General features: G+C 53.5%; 1 protein-coding gene across 2 annotated transcripts in view; it reads right to left on the reverse strand.

The window, feature by feature from the left end:
- The window catches only part of MED26 (mediator complex subunit 26), a 55154-nt gene that overhangs the window by 3021 nt on the left and 35392 nt on the right, over positions 1-16741 (reverse strand). The window contains exons 1-2 of one of the 2 annotated variants that reach the window (XM_037728740.1): positions 9314-10846; positions 325-399 (exon numbers count right to left, since the gene is read on the reverse strand). In XM_037728740.1, the coding sequence (XP_037584668.1) occupies positions 325-399; positions 9314-9367 (129 nt within the window). In that variant the 5' untranslated portion in view covers positions 9368-10846. Of the gene's footprint in view, positions 1-324; positions 400-9313; positions 10847-16741 lie in introns of those variants that run through there. The other variant, XM_017501195.2, reaches the window with a different exon arrangement.

Genomic DNA, 16741 nt, shown 5'->3' on the forward strand with positions numbered 1-16741 from the left:
CCAGAGAGGCTTTCTGGGTGAGAGGGTGCCGTGGCCAAGGCGACAGCACAGAGGGCCTGCTTCAAGTGGACGGCTGGGGATGGTGCCACTCACTGGAGCCTCCCCCAATCCCCTACATGCCCGCAAAGTGGGCGTGGAAGATGGGATTAACACCAGTCCTGCAGTGCCCATGGGAGACCATGATCGTGGGGCACATGCTATGAGGGCACACTGCGTCTCTTGGTCCTCTGAAGCGAAGAGACTGATGTTCCCAAGGACCTGGGTTGGAGCCGTCCCCTGCCCCCCCGTTCTGCCTTCCCCCATGCTGGGGTCTGGGATACTCACCTCAAGCGCCTCTTTGGTAATGGGGTATTTCTCCAGGCTGGAGATGACTTCCAGCACCGCCACCATGTTCCGGATCTGTGGAAATAAAAAGCCATTTTTCAGGCCCCTGCCCTCTCTCCTGGGAGGCTGGGACACCCAGCCTCAGGCTGCTTGGGTCTCGCCCCAATCCCAGAGTAAGAGGAGCTGGGAGCACCGAAGCCCACACTCAGGTGGTCTCCTACCTGCTCCCTGGGCCAACCTGGCACCCAGTGCTCATCCCCACCTGCCGTCCGACCTCCTCTAGTACATGGTGTGCGGTCTGCCCCAAGCCCTTACACGGTGCATACCCTCCCACCTACCTGCTGAAACCCAGGTTATGAGATCAGAGCTGCTCCTGATAGTTAAGATGACCTCTACTCTGCCATATGATGGGGGTGGGAGAGGGGACACTGAAGAATTCATCGAATATAAAATGCACAAAGCTTAAAAGATCACTATATAGGCCAGGAGTGGAAGCTCATAACCTGTAATCTCAGCAGTTTGGGAGGCTGAGGCAGGCGGATCATGAGGTCAGGAGGTCGACACCAGCCTGGTCAACATAGTAAAACCCCGTTTCTACTAAAAATACAAAAATTAGTCAAGTGTGGTGGCATGTGCCTGTAGTCTCAGCTACTTGGGAGGCTGAGACAGGAGAATCGCTTGAACTCGGGAGGTGGAGGTTGCAGTGAGCCAAGATCGCGCCATTACACTCCAGCCTGGTGACAGAGCAAGACTCTATCGCAAAAACAAAAACCCAAACCAAAAAAGATCAATACATAATAAACTGGTCAATTTGAATGTATTAACAAGAACTCTTCATCCAAAGACACCACAAAGAGAGCAGAAAGTCACAAAGTGGGAAAAGACATAGGCCACAGGCCCCAAGGAGCTGTATCTAGAACATGCAGAATGCCTGTGGAGCGATGCAGCTGACCAGGAGCCCAGTGTAGAGCGGCCACCAGACAGGAACAGGGACAGCGCAGTGAAATGTCAGGGCTAATGCTCCACTTCTCAGCTTTATCAATAGCCAGGAAAACGCATGCTGAACCCACAAATGGATACGTGACATGCACCCCACTGGCAAAGAATGGTATTTGACAATACTAGGTACTTCGGGGGGTACAGCCGACTTTGGGGACAGCTGGGCTTTGGCAGAGTGAAGCACGCACACATCACATGACCAGGGAATCCTTCCCTTTTAGGATCTTGCTAGGAGCTGCACCTTCTTCTAAGTACTTGCCACACATTACTAACTCCTTTAATTGTTAGAGCAAGAATTCCTACAGCTCAACCACCACCTCCAGCAGCTACAGGTTTGTGGTGAGCTGGCTGGTGGGTGGAGGCCCAGGGGCCCTAGGGAAACCACAGTGAGATTACACAACTACCCCCCAGAACATGATGGAGGAGTAAAGTGGGCACACGACATGAATTAAACAGCAAAAAAAAGGCACACAAGGAAATGGCCATCTCTGACCCAGCCACTATAGTGTTTCCTTGCATTTTTTCCAAAAATATCCCTTGTGTATACAGGTGTATATATTTACACTTACCACACATTTCAAAACCAAACTGACTGTGGTTCTCAGCTTTGCCTTTTCTGTCTTAACATCAGAAATGTCTGGCTCCAAACAGAGCCCCTCATTTGGCTCACCATGCCTTCCAGAGGGGGGAAAAGGCCTGACTTGAATGTTGGGGAACACTTAGGCACTTTCCATTTGCCATTACAAAACAAGGCTGCAACTGACAACAGTGACAGACTTGACTCTGGGCTAGTGGAGGAGCTTGGGTTCCACATCTGTGCAGGGTGGTCACCTCGTACCCAGGGAGGCTGCTCCATTCCATTCCCACCAGGCCACATCACTGCCAAGACTGCGTGGCATGAGTTTCTGTAACACATGATCATAAACTTGGCATCTTACACAGCCACGTTTATCATCTCAGGCTCTAGGGCTCAGAAGTCAGGTCTAGGTCTCACTGGGCTGGGATCCTCATTTCCTGTTCCTTCAGATGTTAGCAGAGTTCAGCTCTTTACACTGCAGCAATGAGGCACCTGTTTTCTTGCTGGTTGCCATCCAGCGGCCATTCCCAGCTTCTGGAGGGCACTGCATCCCTCAGCTCACAGCCCCTCCCTCTATGCTCAAAGCCAGCTGCAGGCCGAGTCCTTACCTGGTATCTCTCTGGCTCAGCCGGGATAGGTGCCATCTCTAAGAACTCCCTGACTAGGTAGGGCTGGCCCAGATCTTGGGTCATCTCCCCATCTCCAGGCTCTTCCTTTAGTTTCATCTGTCATGTATGGTACGACATGCCCAGGCTCCAGGACTAGAACATGCACGTCCTTGAGGGCTGTTAATTGTGCTGGCCTCATGGATTCTGGCTTTTCTGCCCCACTTCCAGCGCAAGGCAGCCACTGCCCCTCCCTCCCCGTGTTGTCTCCTCTGGGTGTAAAGTTGCAGAGTGGCTACAGAGCTCCCACAAAGCTACCCCTCTGCCAATGGGCCCATTTACTCCTTGGCAACAACGGCCTTGCCTTGCAGTGTTCTCGTTCAGGGCTCCAAATGACCCTGAAAGCCCTACTTCCAGCTGCGTCAAGGTGGGGATTGGGGTGGGCGATGGTCTGAGGAGATGCAGTCCTGTCCTCACTCATTGTGCGATGGGCAGGGATTCAGTGAAGGAGAGGACTGCACAGGGAGGAGGCCAGTCCCAAACTGACAGCAAGGCCAGCCGCTCCTGGGCCAAGCACTCCAGCACCGACTCAGTCCCTGGGCTTGCCACATGGCTTCACCTCCACCCTGGTGACCTCACCCTTGTATATTTGGAGCTCTGGTTCGCCACATACTCCTGAACCAGCAGTCCTGCAGAACAGAACACTGCTCAGGCCCAGCTAGCCTGGTGGCACAAAGTGTCCTTGTCTTTGGGCAGACACCATCCTGCTGCCAGACAGGAGGGAGGAGGCAGAACACCTGGGCAACCCCAGGGTCTGGCACTGGGCTAGTGCCCTAGAAATCACTGCTGAACCAACAGCCAGCCCCAAGAGCCTCCTGGAAGCTGCATGGGAGCTGGGGACACGAGGTGAAGGTCTGAGGGCCCTGTGACTTGGAGCTGCCTTATGAGCCATACTTAAGCGTGTGCACAGAGGCCTTCAGCCTCCAGGAGGCCCTTGGGCTTTCAGCCCCAAGGGAAATGCTGCCTCCTTGGCAGTCCTCTTTCTGCCCCCAGCGTGTGAGCTGCTCGCCTGAGGAGTAGAGGAGCCCATTTGCTGTACCTGTAAGGTGCAAGAAACCCACAGTCCTACGCCATCAACAGGTGAACTCTGCCAACACCTGAGGGAGCAGGAAATGGATCCCCCAGAGAGGAGCACAGCCTGCTGCTGCCTGGATCCCAGCCCGATGAGCCTGGACCTGACTTCTGAGCCCTAGAGCCTGAGATGATAAATGTGTGTTGTGTAAGACAGAGAGAGGGTAAGTGCCCAATGTGGCCACTCCCTGGAGCCAGCAGAAGGTGGTCAGTGATGTCAGCAGAGCAAGGATGGGGTCGAGGTGAGGCTGCCCTGCCCTGCAACCTCTTGGGCCTTGATGTCAAGCAGTCTGAGCACTAGGTGGAGAGTGCCACCTGGGCATTCCAGACACAGTCGGGCCTCCCAAGCCCAGGAGGCAGATGCTGAGCAACGCAGCAAGGATTCCCTGCAAAGGGCCTGGCCCCAACTCCTTGCCCCGAGCCCAGGCACACTGAGAGAGAAGGCCCCACAAAGCCTCTTTACAGATGGCCACAGTCTGTCCCAAAGAACACTTAGCACCCAACTGGAGCAAAATGTAAGCTTGCTCCTGGCCCTGGGGACCCTGCCTTAACAACTAACTCTCTTCCACCCTGGAGTGGCAGGCCTCCCACCCTTGCTGGGGGTGCCCTCTGGGTGGCAGACACACTAGGACTCGGATATGGCTGAGGAGAGCCTCCTGCTCAGGCTCCAGGCCTGCTAAGTCCAGCATGAACCCTGGGGGCAGGCCACAGGGGTGGGCAGCACCCAAGGTGGCCTCCCAGGGAGGTCAAAAAAGGAGGAGGCAGAATGAGCTGTGTCCATCTGGGCTGGAGGCTGGAAAGCAGAAAAGTGCTGGAGAAGGATAGGCAGGGAGCTGTCCAGACAGCACCAAAGGCCTGCAGCAGCAGGGAGGGGCCGGGATGAGGACACTGGGAAGAAAAACAGACCCAAAAGACCCAAGGTAGCTCCTTCACAACCTGTCTTCTATCCACCTTAGCCACTGCCCCCACAGGCCACCTGCCTTTGCCCTGTTTGTGGGATGCCCTTGGCACCTATCCGTCCGTCTGGGGAAGTACACTAGATCCTAATCCCAGCGTAGACACAGTTTGACTCCACATGGGGAGCCACTCCAGGCGATGCCCTCAACGGATGGCTTTAGGGCAGCTCTTCGGGCTCGCCAGGGCCACATCTCTGGCCCACAGGCTAATTGCAGTGTCTTGCTGTCAGGAATAACCTGGCACATTGGAGGCCTCCTCCTCCTTTGGATTCTCCCTTGGGATTAGTTCCCAGTCCCAAAAAAAACTCTCAAAACACCGGCCAAGTGGCTTTCCCAAAAGGGCAGGAATCCCAACGGGAACTGCAGCCTCTCACTTCTCCACTACGGACTCCTCAATAGATGCAGGTGAGTCTGCACTTCCTTAACCATCATGAATACAAGTGCTGCCTTCCCTTTCTACCAACACTGACTGCCATGCCCACTTAATCTTCTTGTTTGGCCTCCTCATTGCTGCAGGAAGTGCCTGGGAAGGGCGAAGGTGTCAGGTAGGGGCGGGGGGTGCACCTCCATGCAGCTACTAGAAAGGCAGGGGTAAATGCAGCAGAGAGCACTCAGGAAGCAGGTGGGACCTCCCTGAGGTGCCTGTTCCAAAGGCATGCCGGCCAGGAAGTTAGCAGGTAGGACCAGGTGTGGCACAGGCATACATGCAGGTCCAGCCTAGCCGCCTGCGACAGGAGTGTTGATGGAACTGACTCCACTGTCACACCGAACACGTTCAGATCTTAGAATGGAGATCCATGAGGCATGATCAGGTACACATGGGCCAACAGGAAAGTGAATGTCAATCTCAGCTTTCTGCAATCTCAGAGAAACCAAGTGGGGAGGCCTGGTCTCAGGCCATGGGCATCACAGCTAGCACAGATACCGAGAAAGAATGGTTTGCATCCAGGCAGAGAGTGAACCAGGGGCCACCAGCACAGCCTTCAGCACACAGGCACCCACACCTCGGGGATGCCCCGGGAACACATGCATGGGGGCGTGGATGGGACAACTTCTCGCTCAAGACCACAGGAGGTCTGCATGTCCCAGGGCTCTTCTGTGGCCATCCTTCCACATGAGAACTAAGAAAGGCTTCCAGAAAGGCTGGCATCTTTTTCTCTGAGTGCCCCATAGCCTGTGCTAAGCCACAATTCCAGCCAGCCTAACTGGTGACATGTGCTGTTCTGCTCACAGGAAATGTGAAGAAGGTGGGGCTGGATATGCACAGAAACAGCCTGAGGGAGGGGCTGAAACCCCTCAGAAGCAGGCTGGGTCAGGCGCCTGGAGCTGCATGAGCATGTAACACCTCATTCTCCCACACCCCGGAAGCAGTGGGGAACCCTGTGTGTGACTTCACAGCACGCCATGCTCCTGATTAAATATCCACCACAAGTCCTCCACGTTCCTGAAAAATGATACAGTCTGAAATTTGCTACAGAATCATCCCCTAGGGTGAGTGACAGGAGGGGAAAGGTGAAACAAAGTCACATGGCTGTAAGCAGCCACCTACTGAAGCAGGATGGTTACCTTTCTCTACTTTTATGCTTGAAATCTGTCACAAATAAAGATGAGAAAATACGTCTATTTCCTAGCATTTGTTTGGGAGAGTTCACTGATCTAGAAGGACTGGCAGCCATCTAAAGGGGAAGTGAGCAAATACCTGTTCCCAGCTCCTCATAGTGGCTTCATGGTCTACTGTCTGGCCCCTGAGTAAGGTAGCAAGGGCGAGGGGCTGGGTAGGATGCCACCTCCCTCCATGTGAGCCTGTCTCAAGCTTCCTGAGTCGAACTGCACAACACCATCTATCTGGTGAGACCCCAGTAGCCCCTCACCAAACTCCCCCTACCCTGGTGCTGGGCTGCTGCTTAACAGACCCTGTGCAGAAACAGCAGGCAGCCCTGGGGCTGGAGAGGGGAGCTCTGAGTGCCCATGCCAGCTGTCCACATCGGTCCAACTCTCAGGTGGCCTCACGCCTCTCTTCTAAAGGAAGCCACAGGCCGAACCAGGGGCACGCGCTAGGTTGACAGTTCCTTTCTGCAGGGAGAGGCCTGACCTGCACCAGGAGGGAGCCCAGGACAACCATCACCACAGAAAGGACAGGCCCTCAAGTGGCCCAGACCAGGAGGGAGGAGTTGGCAAGGTGGGGTGGGGACTAGGTCACTCTATCCCGGAAGGGGAGAAACATAACAATGAGCCAACAGTAACCCAGGGAAAGGAGAGCCATCACTCCACGCCCTGCCCAGCCCCAGTCAGCACCACCTCCTGCCCAATCTACATCGTATAGTCTGTATAGCTCTGGGCAAGCTGAGCCACAGGACATGGTCGCTTAGAACTAACTTTCCAGGTTTCCCCCAAAGGCCAGCCGGTAGCACTCTTCTGTGGCCCCTGTGAAACCGTCACACCTCTGATCTCTAGACTGTCTTCCAAAAACCTACCTACGACAGGGCATGTGGAGTCACCTTTCCAACCAAACCCGTTGGCAAATATTTTAATTGGGCCTTGGCATGTGTCCGAGTTTTTCTTCTGTGAAGATCACTGGATCTGAGTGCAAAGCTGGGGCCTGCTCAGTGGAGTGGACCCGCTACCGACCAGCCTCTTCCTCGCTTTATTACAGGGGTGTGTAGGTAAAACCCGGCCCTGAGTAATTACTGCAGGGGATTTCCAGCCCCGGTCTGAAACAAGGAACTGAGACTGAGTTTGGAGTCCAAGTGGCCCCCCTTGGCTTGCCTCCCCATTTTCTCCACATCTGAAATGTTCCTACCCTGCCTGAGATCCCCAGCCTCTTGGGATGGCAGCTATGGTGGCAAAGGGGAAACTGTGTGCTGCCCAAGGTCTGACAAACCAACAGACCCAAGGGTGCTGAGCCTGGGCAGGCCCAACCAGGCACAACTCCCACTGGGCCACCACTGGTGGCTTACCCTGGGGCCAAGTTCTATATTTCATCCTCACGGGCCTGCTCTACAGATGAGGCAACTGATGGCCAGGAAGGTAATGGAGGTCCCGGGTAGACTAGAAGATGGTGAAACCTGGCTTTCCACTAGCCTGGCATGGCTGCCCAACACATAGGGCCCATCTGGTGCTTTGACTAAGTGGAGTGAAGGGTACCAGATGCCACCAGGCTGCAGTGATGTCAGCACTCTGCAAAGACTCTCCTGACTGCCCCTGCCCTGAAATGTACAGGTTACAAAGAGTTCCTTGAACCCCCATGGGGCTACCTCCATGCATGGGCCACCACAGCAAGGCTTCAGATGGCACTGGAGCCCGCTCCCCAACGGGCTGGCCCCAGGAACAGTGCACATGGAACACAGACTGCAGTAGCTCTGCACTCCCCCTGCCTCAGTGTCTGTCCACATCACCCTGGACAGTGGGCAGCACTGCCCTGGCAGCCTATGGGCCTACAACCGTGCCCCACAGCCCACATAACTTTCTCCTTGGGCTCTAAACAGCCCCTGCTGAGGCCTCAGTGGCAAAACACTTGTAAAAACTGGTTCACTTAAAAACCGACAATGGGGAACTCGTCATTTTTTTTTAAATTTTGTTTTATTTTAAAATGCAGAATGGTCTAGACAGTAATTTACAAAAACCACTTAAGCTCAAAGACTGAGGAAGTGTTCATCAGCAAGCAAGCTGTCCTTCCAAACCCAAACACGCCACAGATGGCACCCAGAAGCAGACAGTCTGCCTTCAATGTGCTAAGCATTCTAATGTCATCCACGGCTGAGTCACCTCGCCCACCCCCCAACCCCCAAAACACAGTCGTGTCTGCTGAGGACACACGGGTGAATCAGACGGGGCTTTGTCAGGAGAGTGTGTATCTGTGATTTGGTTCCCACCACACCAGGTCTTCCTGCTTCTGCATGTGTTCCCAGGCAGCTGGGACTCAAACTACCTCTGGTGCCAGTCAGTGCAAGAGGCGGCGCCTGTCTGCCCCCTGAGACCCCAGCTCTGCCCTCCTTCTCAACTCTGGAAAGCACATCCCTGAAGAGCGTGCTGCTGTGCTCACCCTCGGGCGGGCGCCACCCTGCATTCTCCACTCAGCCTCATGGGGCTGGTGCAGGTCCACCAGGTTCCACCTGTGACAACACCTTCCTCTAAGGGAACCTCATGGGAGCCTCAAACCCCAGGGGCAAAGTCTCAAATTCACAGCTCTCAGAGGAAAAATGACACTGGGGGACCAATGACGGGAGGGTGTATGTTCCAGCCACAGCCACCAAGCTCACCACTTGAAAAGCACTTCCTGCTGTGGCCCTCCTGCTGCCCGCAGGAGCAGCCGGCCACCTGAGTGGTGTGTCATGTCCACGTGGCCTTCCCTGTCCTGCAGCCACAGCTCCTGCAAAGCTTGGGCAAGTATGCAATCACACGCGGCAACTGGGCCCAGGGGACAGAAAATGCCACCTGGGAGTAGGCAGCATGCGGAGCCCTGACTGAATCCCACAAGCAGCTCAGAAAGAGGAAGCCCAGCTCAGAAAGGGCTTGGGGCAGCAGTGGGAGCTCTATCAGTAGGCATGGCTGACCTCTACATTGAGAGAAACCTACAGACCCAGCTGGGAGGCAGGCAGTGCTGCTGTCCACATCCACTGCCCCCAAAGCGTCCTTCCCTCCCACTTTGTTTCAGCAGCTCTTCCCAACCAAACTACCAACCTAGACTCTCCTGACCTCTGCTTCAGGTCTGCAGAACTTACAGTTCTTACTGCCATTCGGCCCTTTGTGAAGGCACAAGAGCTCTCAGTCCTCATCTGTAAATTGATTTGTTGCCATGCAGATACAACTGGAGTGCTGAGAAGCCAAGCGGAGTCCTCGGTGGGGGCTTCTCCCTCCCAGCCTCTCTCTTCTAGGAGCAGCCAGTAAGAATGCCAGCCACAGAAGACTGGAAATGACCCAACATCCGTGGGGGAAACACACACACAGTGCTCGGCCCATCCATGTTCCACCAAAGACAGAGCCCAAACAAGAACAAGCCGGCTTTTCAGGAATCAACAGAGAACAACCTTCAGGAGACTGCCAAGCACAGAGAAGCACACGACAGCGCACCCTATGCCGCCGCCTGGAAGAACCTAGCTCAGGCTGGGCAGACAAGGACCTGATGACAGTGGAGCCGTGCACAGCTGTAGCAGGGGACCGCACCCAGCCTCCAGAGCTGACGCAAGCAAGACCTATCTCTGGCCTGAGCACAGTTCCTCCTCTGAGAGCCTAAGAAAACCACGAGATGGTGTCTGCAGATCATGAATGGTGTGCTGGAGACCACGCCCCCAAGGGCCAGGTCACCAGGGCCCACACACTGCACTTTCTGCTTGCTGGGCTGCTCTGTAGTCTATAGGATCCGTTCAGGCAGGGCAGTGCCCAGCATGGCACCTGGAGGCAGCCTCAGAGGCCCCATTGAGAGAGGAAGCCAAAGGACAGCAGCCCCTTCACCTGCTGGCCCAAGTGGGTTGCTATAGAATCCTGAGAACTAGCAATATCCTAGAATTCCCCGAGAAAACGCACCAAATGCTCTCTGAGCACTGACTGCACGCAGGTGCTCCATCAAACTCCGGGCCCACTGGATGCTGGGAGAGGGTGTTAGGATCCCTGTGTACCGGCCCCGAGGAGTAGACAGAGACAGCCAAGGTCAAGAACAGAAGCAACAGATAAAATGCCACCATGGAGGCCCTCACCCAGGATGCCAGGAAACCCAGGGAGGACTATACTTGGCTCAGGTCCAGGGCTACCCCTTCCCCATAGCTCCAGGTCTCTGTGTGGAGCTGAAGGGACCGGAGTGGGAACAGGGGGCTTCTCAGTGGGTACTCCTGCAATAGGGCCCACCATGGAGAGAACCAAGGACACTGTCACCCATGAAACAGGCTGGTGACTCTGTGGATCCCACGTTAATCACCATTTAAGGATGGACACTCATGCTATGACCCAGCAATTCCACTCAGGGCAGCGCCAACAGAAATACACTCAGAGCAGTTGTATTCAGAACAGCCCCAACAGCCCACAGAACCACCAACAGAACGCCAAATAAATAAATCATGGTCTGTCCATTCAATGTTGAACAAACTGCTGCTACATATGACCTTAAAGACATCTCAAAACAATGTCAAGTCAAAGAGCCAGACACAAGAAAACTTTTTTTTGTCCTGGATTAAAAGGTCAAAAGCAGGCAAGACTTCTGGATGGAGAGAGTGGTCAGGGTAGTGGCAGGCAAGAGTGACTAGGAGAGGCTGTTGAGAATGGCTTCAGGGGAAAGGCTCTGTTCCTTGGCCTAAGTGGACTGGGCTTCTCAGGTGTGTTCATAAATATTCATCCAACTGTAAAACTTAGAACTTGTACACTTCTCTAGATGTATACTGTATTTTTAAAGGTTAAAAATAACCTGTGTGTGAATTCCATGATCTTAGAGGCCAGCACATCCTATAGAAGACATAGCTGCCAGGGTTGTGGAGGAGGGAGAGGTGTTGGCAAAGCAGCCCCTCAACTCCCCTTGGCCCAGACCCTCTGAGAGCCCCATAGAACGAGGTCTGAAAACAGCTTCAACACGAGCCCTGGCCATCTCCATGGCACACAGTGATGCAATGTGCACTGCACTTCACAGCTCACTGAGAAGCGTGTCTGCACTCTCCTGCTCTGGATGGGGCTGGGGAGGACAAGGGCACTCAAGCTTCCCCAGCAGGAGTAGCCCCAGGAAGAAGCAAGCACTAATGCTACTGGAAGGAGGCAGGCAGGCAGCCAGCACCCACTGCCTGGGCATGGTGCCAGCACCCTGCAGGGCACTGGGGTCTTGCCACACCATGGTCTCCCCTGAGACCATAGACACCCTCCCCTCTCCCCCCGCAAACCCCAACAGGTAGTAAGCCACTTTCCCAACCAAGAAGCCAGGGTGCCAGTTAGCTGGCCACAGGTTCATTACTAACCTGACCTGCTACCCCATGCAGCCAGCACTGCCTCCCTGCTCTACTGTGACACAGGAGACTTTGGGATGAGGCAAATCTGCACATCTACACGGCGGAAGAGGATGGTGAAGACATTCCTCTTCTACCCCTGAGAGGTTTTATTAGGAATAGATGTCCAATTTTGTCAAATGCTTTTCCTACATCTACTGGGATTATAAGGCTTTTTACTTCTGACCTTGTAATATGGTCAGTTATACAGATTTTCAAATGTTATCTGCCTCCCTTCTTTAATTTCTAGACTCCCTTTCTTTGCTACCTTGATTTTGGTGATGGTATCACAGGTGTAAGAGCCAGACACAAGAAAATTTACCAAATTATATACTTCCGATGTGCAGTTTATTGTATGTCAATTATACCTCAATAAAGCTATTAATGCCAGACGTGGTGGCTCACGCCTGTAATCCCAGCACTTTGGGAGGCGGAGGCAGGTGGATCAACTGAGGCCAGAAGTTTTAAGACCAGCCTGGGCAACATGATGAAACCTCGTCTCTACTAAAAATACAAAAAAAATTAGCTGGGCAGGAACCTATAATCACAGCTACTTGGGAGGCTGAGGCACAAGAATCACTTGAACCTGGGAGATGGAGGTTGCAGTGAGTGGAGATTGTGCCACTGCACTCCAGCCTGGGGTACTGAGTGAGACTTTCTACAAATAAAAATAAATAAATAATAAAACTATTAAAAAACACACATAGATGCAGACAGATGCAACAAGGTCCTAAAAAGGTAGGAGGGGTACTAGGCAGAGAGAAGGACTGCTTCTCTGTTAGAGAGAGGGGAACCAGACGCCACCTGGGTTTGTCCTCCCTGGGGATGGAAGGTGGGCCCTTTGGGGAGGCTCCTTCTCTACTCAGTAGAAGGAGAATGATTGTCGTATCTCGGATCTCAGAGGGACTGTATGGACTGAAACACAGACTTGAGAATGCATACAATGCACTCCTCATCTCAGACCAGACTCCTGCAGTCATCAATAGGCGCCTGCTTTTTCCTTCTGGGACACTCGGCATGCTCCCACAAACACCTGTGCATTGCATTGATTAAGCATCCTAATTGTAGCTTTGGAAAAAAGCTGTAGCTGAAGCTGGGTCACAGTGTCCTATGAGCTGTGAAATAAAATGCCAAACAACCACCAAGGCACTTCCCAAGGCTCAACTTAACACACACACTCCCTTGTAAGCCTACCTGTGGGGTTTGGTCATACTTCACCGGAGACCCAGATGAGGGAACCAACTTCCTACAGTCGGAGAAAACGCCAGCGGCTGCATACATCTGCAAAGTCTTAGGCAAACGACAGTCTGCTCTCCCCAAACACGGTGCACATAATGCTGCTGTATCCATCCTCCTGACACGAAAGCAGCCATGGTGCGTCTCGCAGATTCTTTTCCCTCCTAACTCCCCATGGTTTTCTCTTATGGGAATTAAACTCCTAGAGTGAGAAATCTCTCTGAAATCCTAACTTTCTCTTAGAGGGTTGATCTAGACCCTTCCTTTTCAAGTGTGGCCTCGGGGTCAACAGCACCAGCATCATTAGGGAGCTGCTTTGAAACGCACAATCCCCATGCACAATCCCCAGACCTCCTGCATCAGAAACTGCATTCCATTCCTACAAGCCCTCAAGGGATGATGGGCAGAGGCACTTCCCAAGGCTGTAGGCTCTGCTTGGCACCATGTGCCCAGCTGCAGCCCTGCCCCCTACTTCTGTGGCCAGCCAATCAGAGGCTCCCTGATAACATTCCTGGCACCACCTGCACCCTGCTTTCCAGAGCCCCTCTCACGTGTGACCTCATCCAATCCCTCTGACGACTGTAAACACCGAGGGGGTGTGATGTGCCCTTCCATCTGCAGGAAGGCACTGCAGAGTCCACACCATGACTCCACAGAGCCCACCAGGCACAGCTGTGGGGCTCTGTATGACACATGCCAATCTCAGAGAAAGCCCCTCCCAACGGTGTGTGACGGTCCAGACAAACCACAACAGGATAAAAGGACAGGAAATATCCAGGCTGGCGGGGCACGTACCTCCATCAACCAGCAATGCCCACTGTCAGGAACAATGGCACCTGGCAGAGGCTGGGGAGGTCCCAGAGAATGTTAGCAAATCAGGCCAGACTTGTCCCTTTCAAATAGAAGTTCAACAGCAGCAGGCCTCACACGCTCAGCTAGGCATGACATGTGGAGCCTGTCACCAGCTCCATAACCAGTGTCCCCGCCTTCATCCACTTGGCTCTCAGAGTTCCTGGCCAAAAAGGCACCTCCCTTTTTCTAAACCCCAAAGCCGGTGTTTCTAAGATAATTCCACTTCAGCTCCAACAAGGACTTGAGTAGCTTCTGCGGGCTAGACCAACGACCAGTTATTGCATTGGGGACATTTTCTAAGGGCAGATGATGGCTGTCTTGGTTCCAATCAACTGCCTCACAAACCACTGCCCTGGAATGCAACTGTTCCAAAGGCAGCATCATTCAACCTTCTGTATTAAAAACACAAGTCTATGAAAATAACAAATAGCAAAACCCCCAACTCACAGCTGAGCCTCCCACAGGACTGGCTGAATTCTGCTGTGCTTGGCTGGCACTGACTCTGTAGGTGGGCCATGAGGGCAACTGAAGCCCACCAATCCAAACATCACCCCCCACCCCCAGACCCCAGGAGGGCCACCAGTGCATGGCCTGCAGTGAGAAAAGAACAAGTCTCCCTACGACCCTCAGTGACATCTCACAGACCCGACAACCTGATGCCAAGGTGCCTATCTGAAGTCACTGCATATTTCATTGGCATCCTCTGCCCCAGGCTGTGCAGAGGGCAGGGCCAAATCATCGTTTCATCATTCACCAGGCCCGGAAAGCAAGCCCTTTCCAGCAAGGGAGGAGGAAGGGGGAGGGACGAGGGAGCTCCTCCCACCCACCCACCCACCTGCTCAGACTTTGTCTGCTGTCTTACATGTGGTCTAGCCTCCACCTGCAGGTCTGCTCCTCAGGTGCAGGGACCTTGGTTTTGTTCACTATTTCCTCCTAAGTGCCCAGAACAGTGCCTGGCCAGTAGCAAAGACTTGACAAATGCCAAATGATGGGTGGATGAAGTCCCTCATCCACAGATGCTGGCCAACATGTTGACTCCAATATTGAAAACATCTCGGGGGTCTCCCTCTGTGGCAAGTCAACACCTAGAGAGCAAACATGCTTCATCCCATTGTCAGCGGTCACCTGCACTGGCCACCCCAGTGGATCATGAGAACACAGTGACTCTTGGTGGTCCTCACAAAGCTCCATGAGAGTCCAGGCCAAGGGTGCCATCTCTGGGTGGGACCTGGAGATGCTGCTAGACAGAAGGCCACCTCTCCAGTCCCACCAAGGCTGTGGTCAGTGGTGGCACTGGTTCTGCTACTCTCTCAGGCAAACATGTTTGCTCAGCAGGGCTCAAAATGTGTTGAGAGAGCCTTCGTTTTCAATGCAGAGGTCCTGGAAGTTACTATGACCACAAAAACTTTCTCCCGTTTACCTTCTTGGCAACTCTAAAGCTATTCCAAATGGTTACATAAGGATGGAGAAGGGAAGCCACGTGAGATTTTTGCAAAGCCACGAATTAAAGCCATGTGGAAACCAAACATAACAATCCACTGTAGTAACTCAGTGACAGGATAATCCATACAGTGGCAGCACAGTGTGGCAAGGCAGGGAGAGTGGAAGCTTGCCTGTTGAAAGAAGCCTGTGTTACCTGGTGGCTACACTGAAGGCACACTCAAGGGCCACCAGGGATCCTGAGGCCACTTGCCACCAAGAGCCAAATCAACAGCTTCCTTGCCTCCTTTCCAACTAAGGACTAGACAGCCCCTGGTGGCTCTGGGGAAAGCCCAGCCACCCAATGGTGGCCCCAGTCAGCCCCAGGTAGGGTGGAGCGGATCCCACCAGTACTTCCTACTGTGGACCTGAACTAGGTGCATGTCACAAGTGGGGAAGGGACAGCAAAACCAACCTAAGAGGCCATGAGTCAGCCCGGGGCTAAATGCCAGGGGGCACCTTGCAGCGAGACTCCTGTTCCCTGTCACGAAATGTCCAAGGCAAGGTGCGGTCTAAGCTGGGTTCTAGGAGTGGCACTGAAGTGGCCTGAAGAGGTGGCCAGAGCACTGGACACAGAAAAGGTTCACTCTTCACCACAGTGAACATGAAGAGCGGGGGAAAACCAGAACTTTTTTCATTTGCTAACAGCACCTCTTCAATATTTTAAACCTATTTTTTTAACTTAAAAAAAAAATTCTGGTTTTTCCCCACTCTTCATCTTCACCATACAAGTGCTGACAGCTAACCACAGCCACAGAAAATACAACAGCGCAATTAAGAGCAGGAACATATATAAATTTTTTTTTTTTCTCAGATACACTCTTGCTGTCGCCCAGGCTGGAGTGTGGTACCACGATCTCAGCTCACTGCAACCTCTGCCTCCTGGGTTCAAGAGATTCACCTGCTTCAGCCTCCTGAGTAGTTGGGATTACAGGCACCTGCCACAACACCTAATTTTTGTATTTTTGGTAGAGACAGGGTTTTACCATGTTGGCCAGGCTGGTTTTGAACACCTGACCTTGTGATTTGCCCACTTTGGCCTTCCAAAGTGCCAGGATTACAGGTGTGAGCCACCATACCCAGCCAGAACACATGTTTTCACTACACCCTATGGCAGCATTAGAAAGTTTTGGCCCTGGTCCCTACCTGTCGCCACACCAAAACAGCTTTGCCCAGGGAAACTGGCACCAAAGTCAAGGACCTATCAGCCTTGCCTCGGCCTCACCTCTCAGAGCAGTTCCTTGAATCCAGGGCTGCTCCTTCGTCCTGAACTCTGCTCCTGCAGAGGTGGCCTCTCTACAGTCTCAACTTCTTCCACCTGGGGTTCCTCAGGTCCCAACCCCAGAGATCCTCCCTCCCTCACTGCAGATTCATGCTCCGGAAGCAGCCACAGCACCGCCCGAGTCGGAAAGCCTGCAGCCCAGGAGTCACCTCCAGTAGGCACCTCAGCACTGGACCCCAGTCTCAAAGCTCTGAGATGGAGGACCCCAGCACTCCTCAAACCCAACTTGTGATATGTGCGCACCTCTTTCCAGCTCTGTGACTGTCTAGACAGTCTGACCACACTGGGCCTAACTCTGTGCTGACGGAGCACACTGAGGGAAGCGAGAAAGGACCTGGCGA

Source organism: Cebus imitator, unplaced genomic scaffold, assembly GCF_001604975.1.
Source record: "Cebus imitator isolate Cc_AM_T3 unplaced genomic scaffold, Cebus_imitator-1.0 Scaffold280, whole genome shotgun sequence".
Taxonomy (NCBI): Eukaryota; Metazoa; Chordata; class Mammalia; order Primates; family Cebidae; genus Cebus; species Cebus imitator.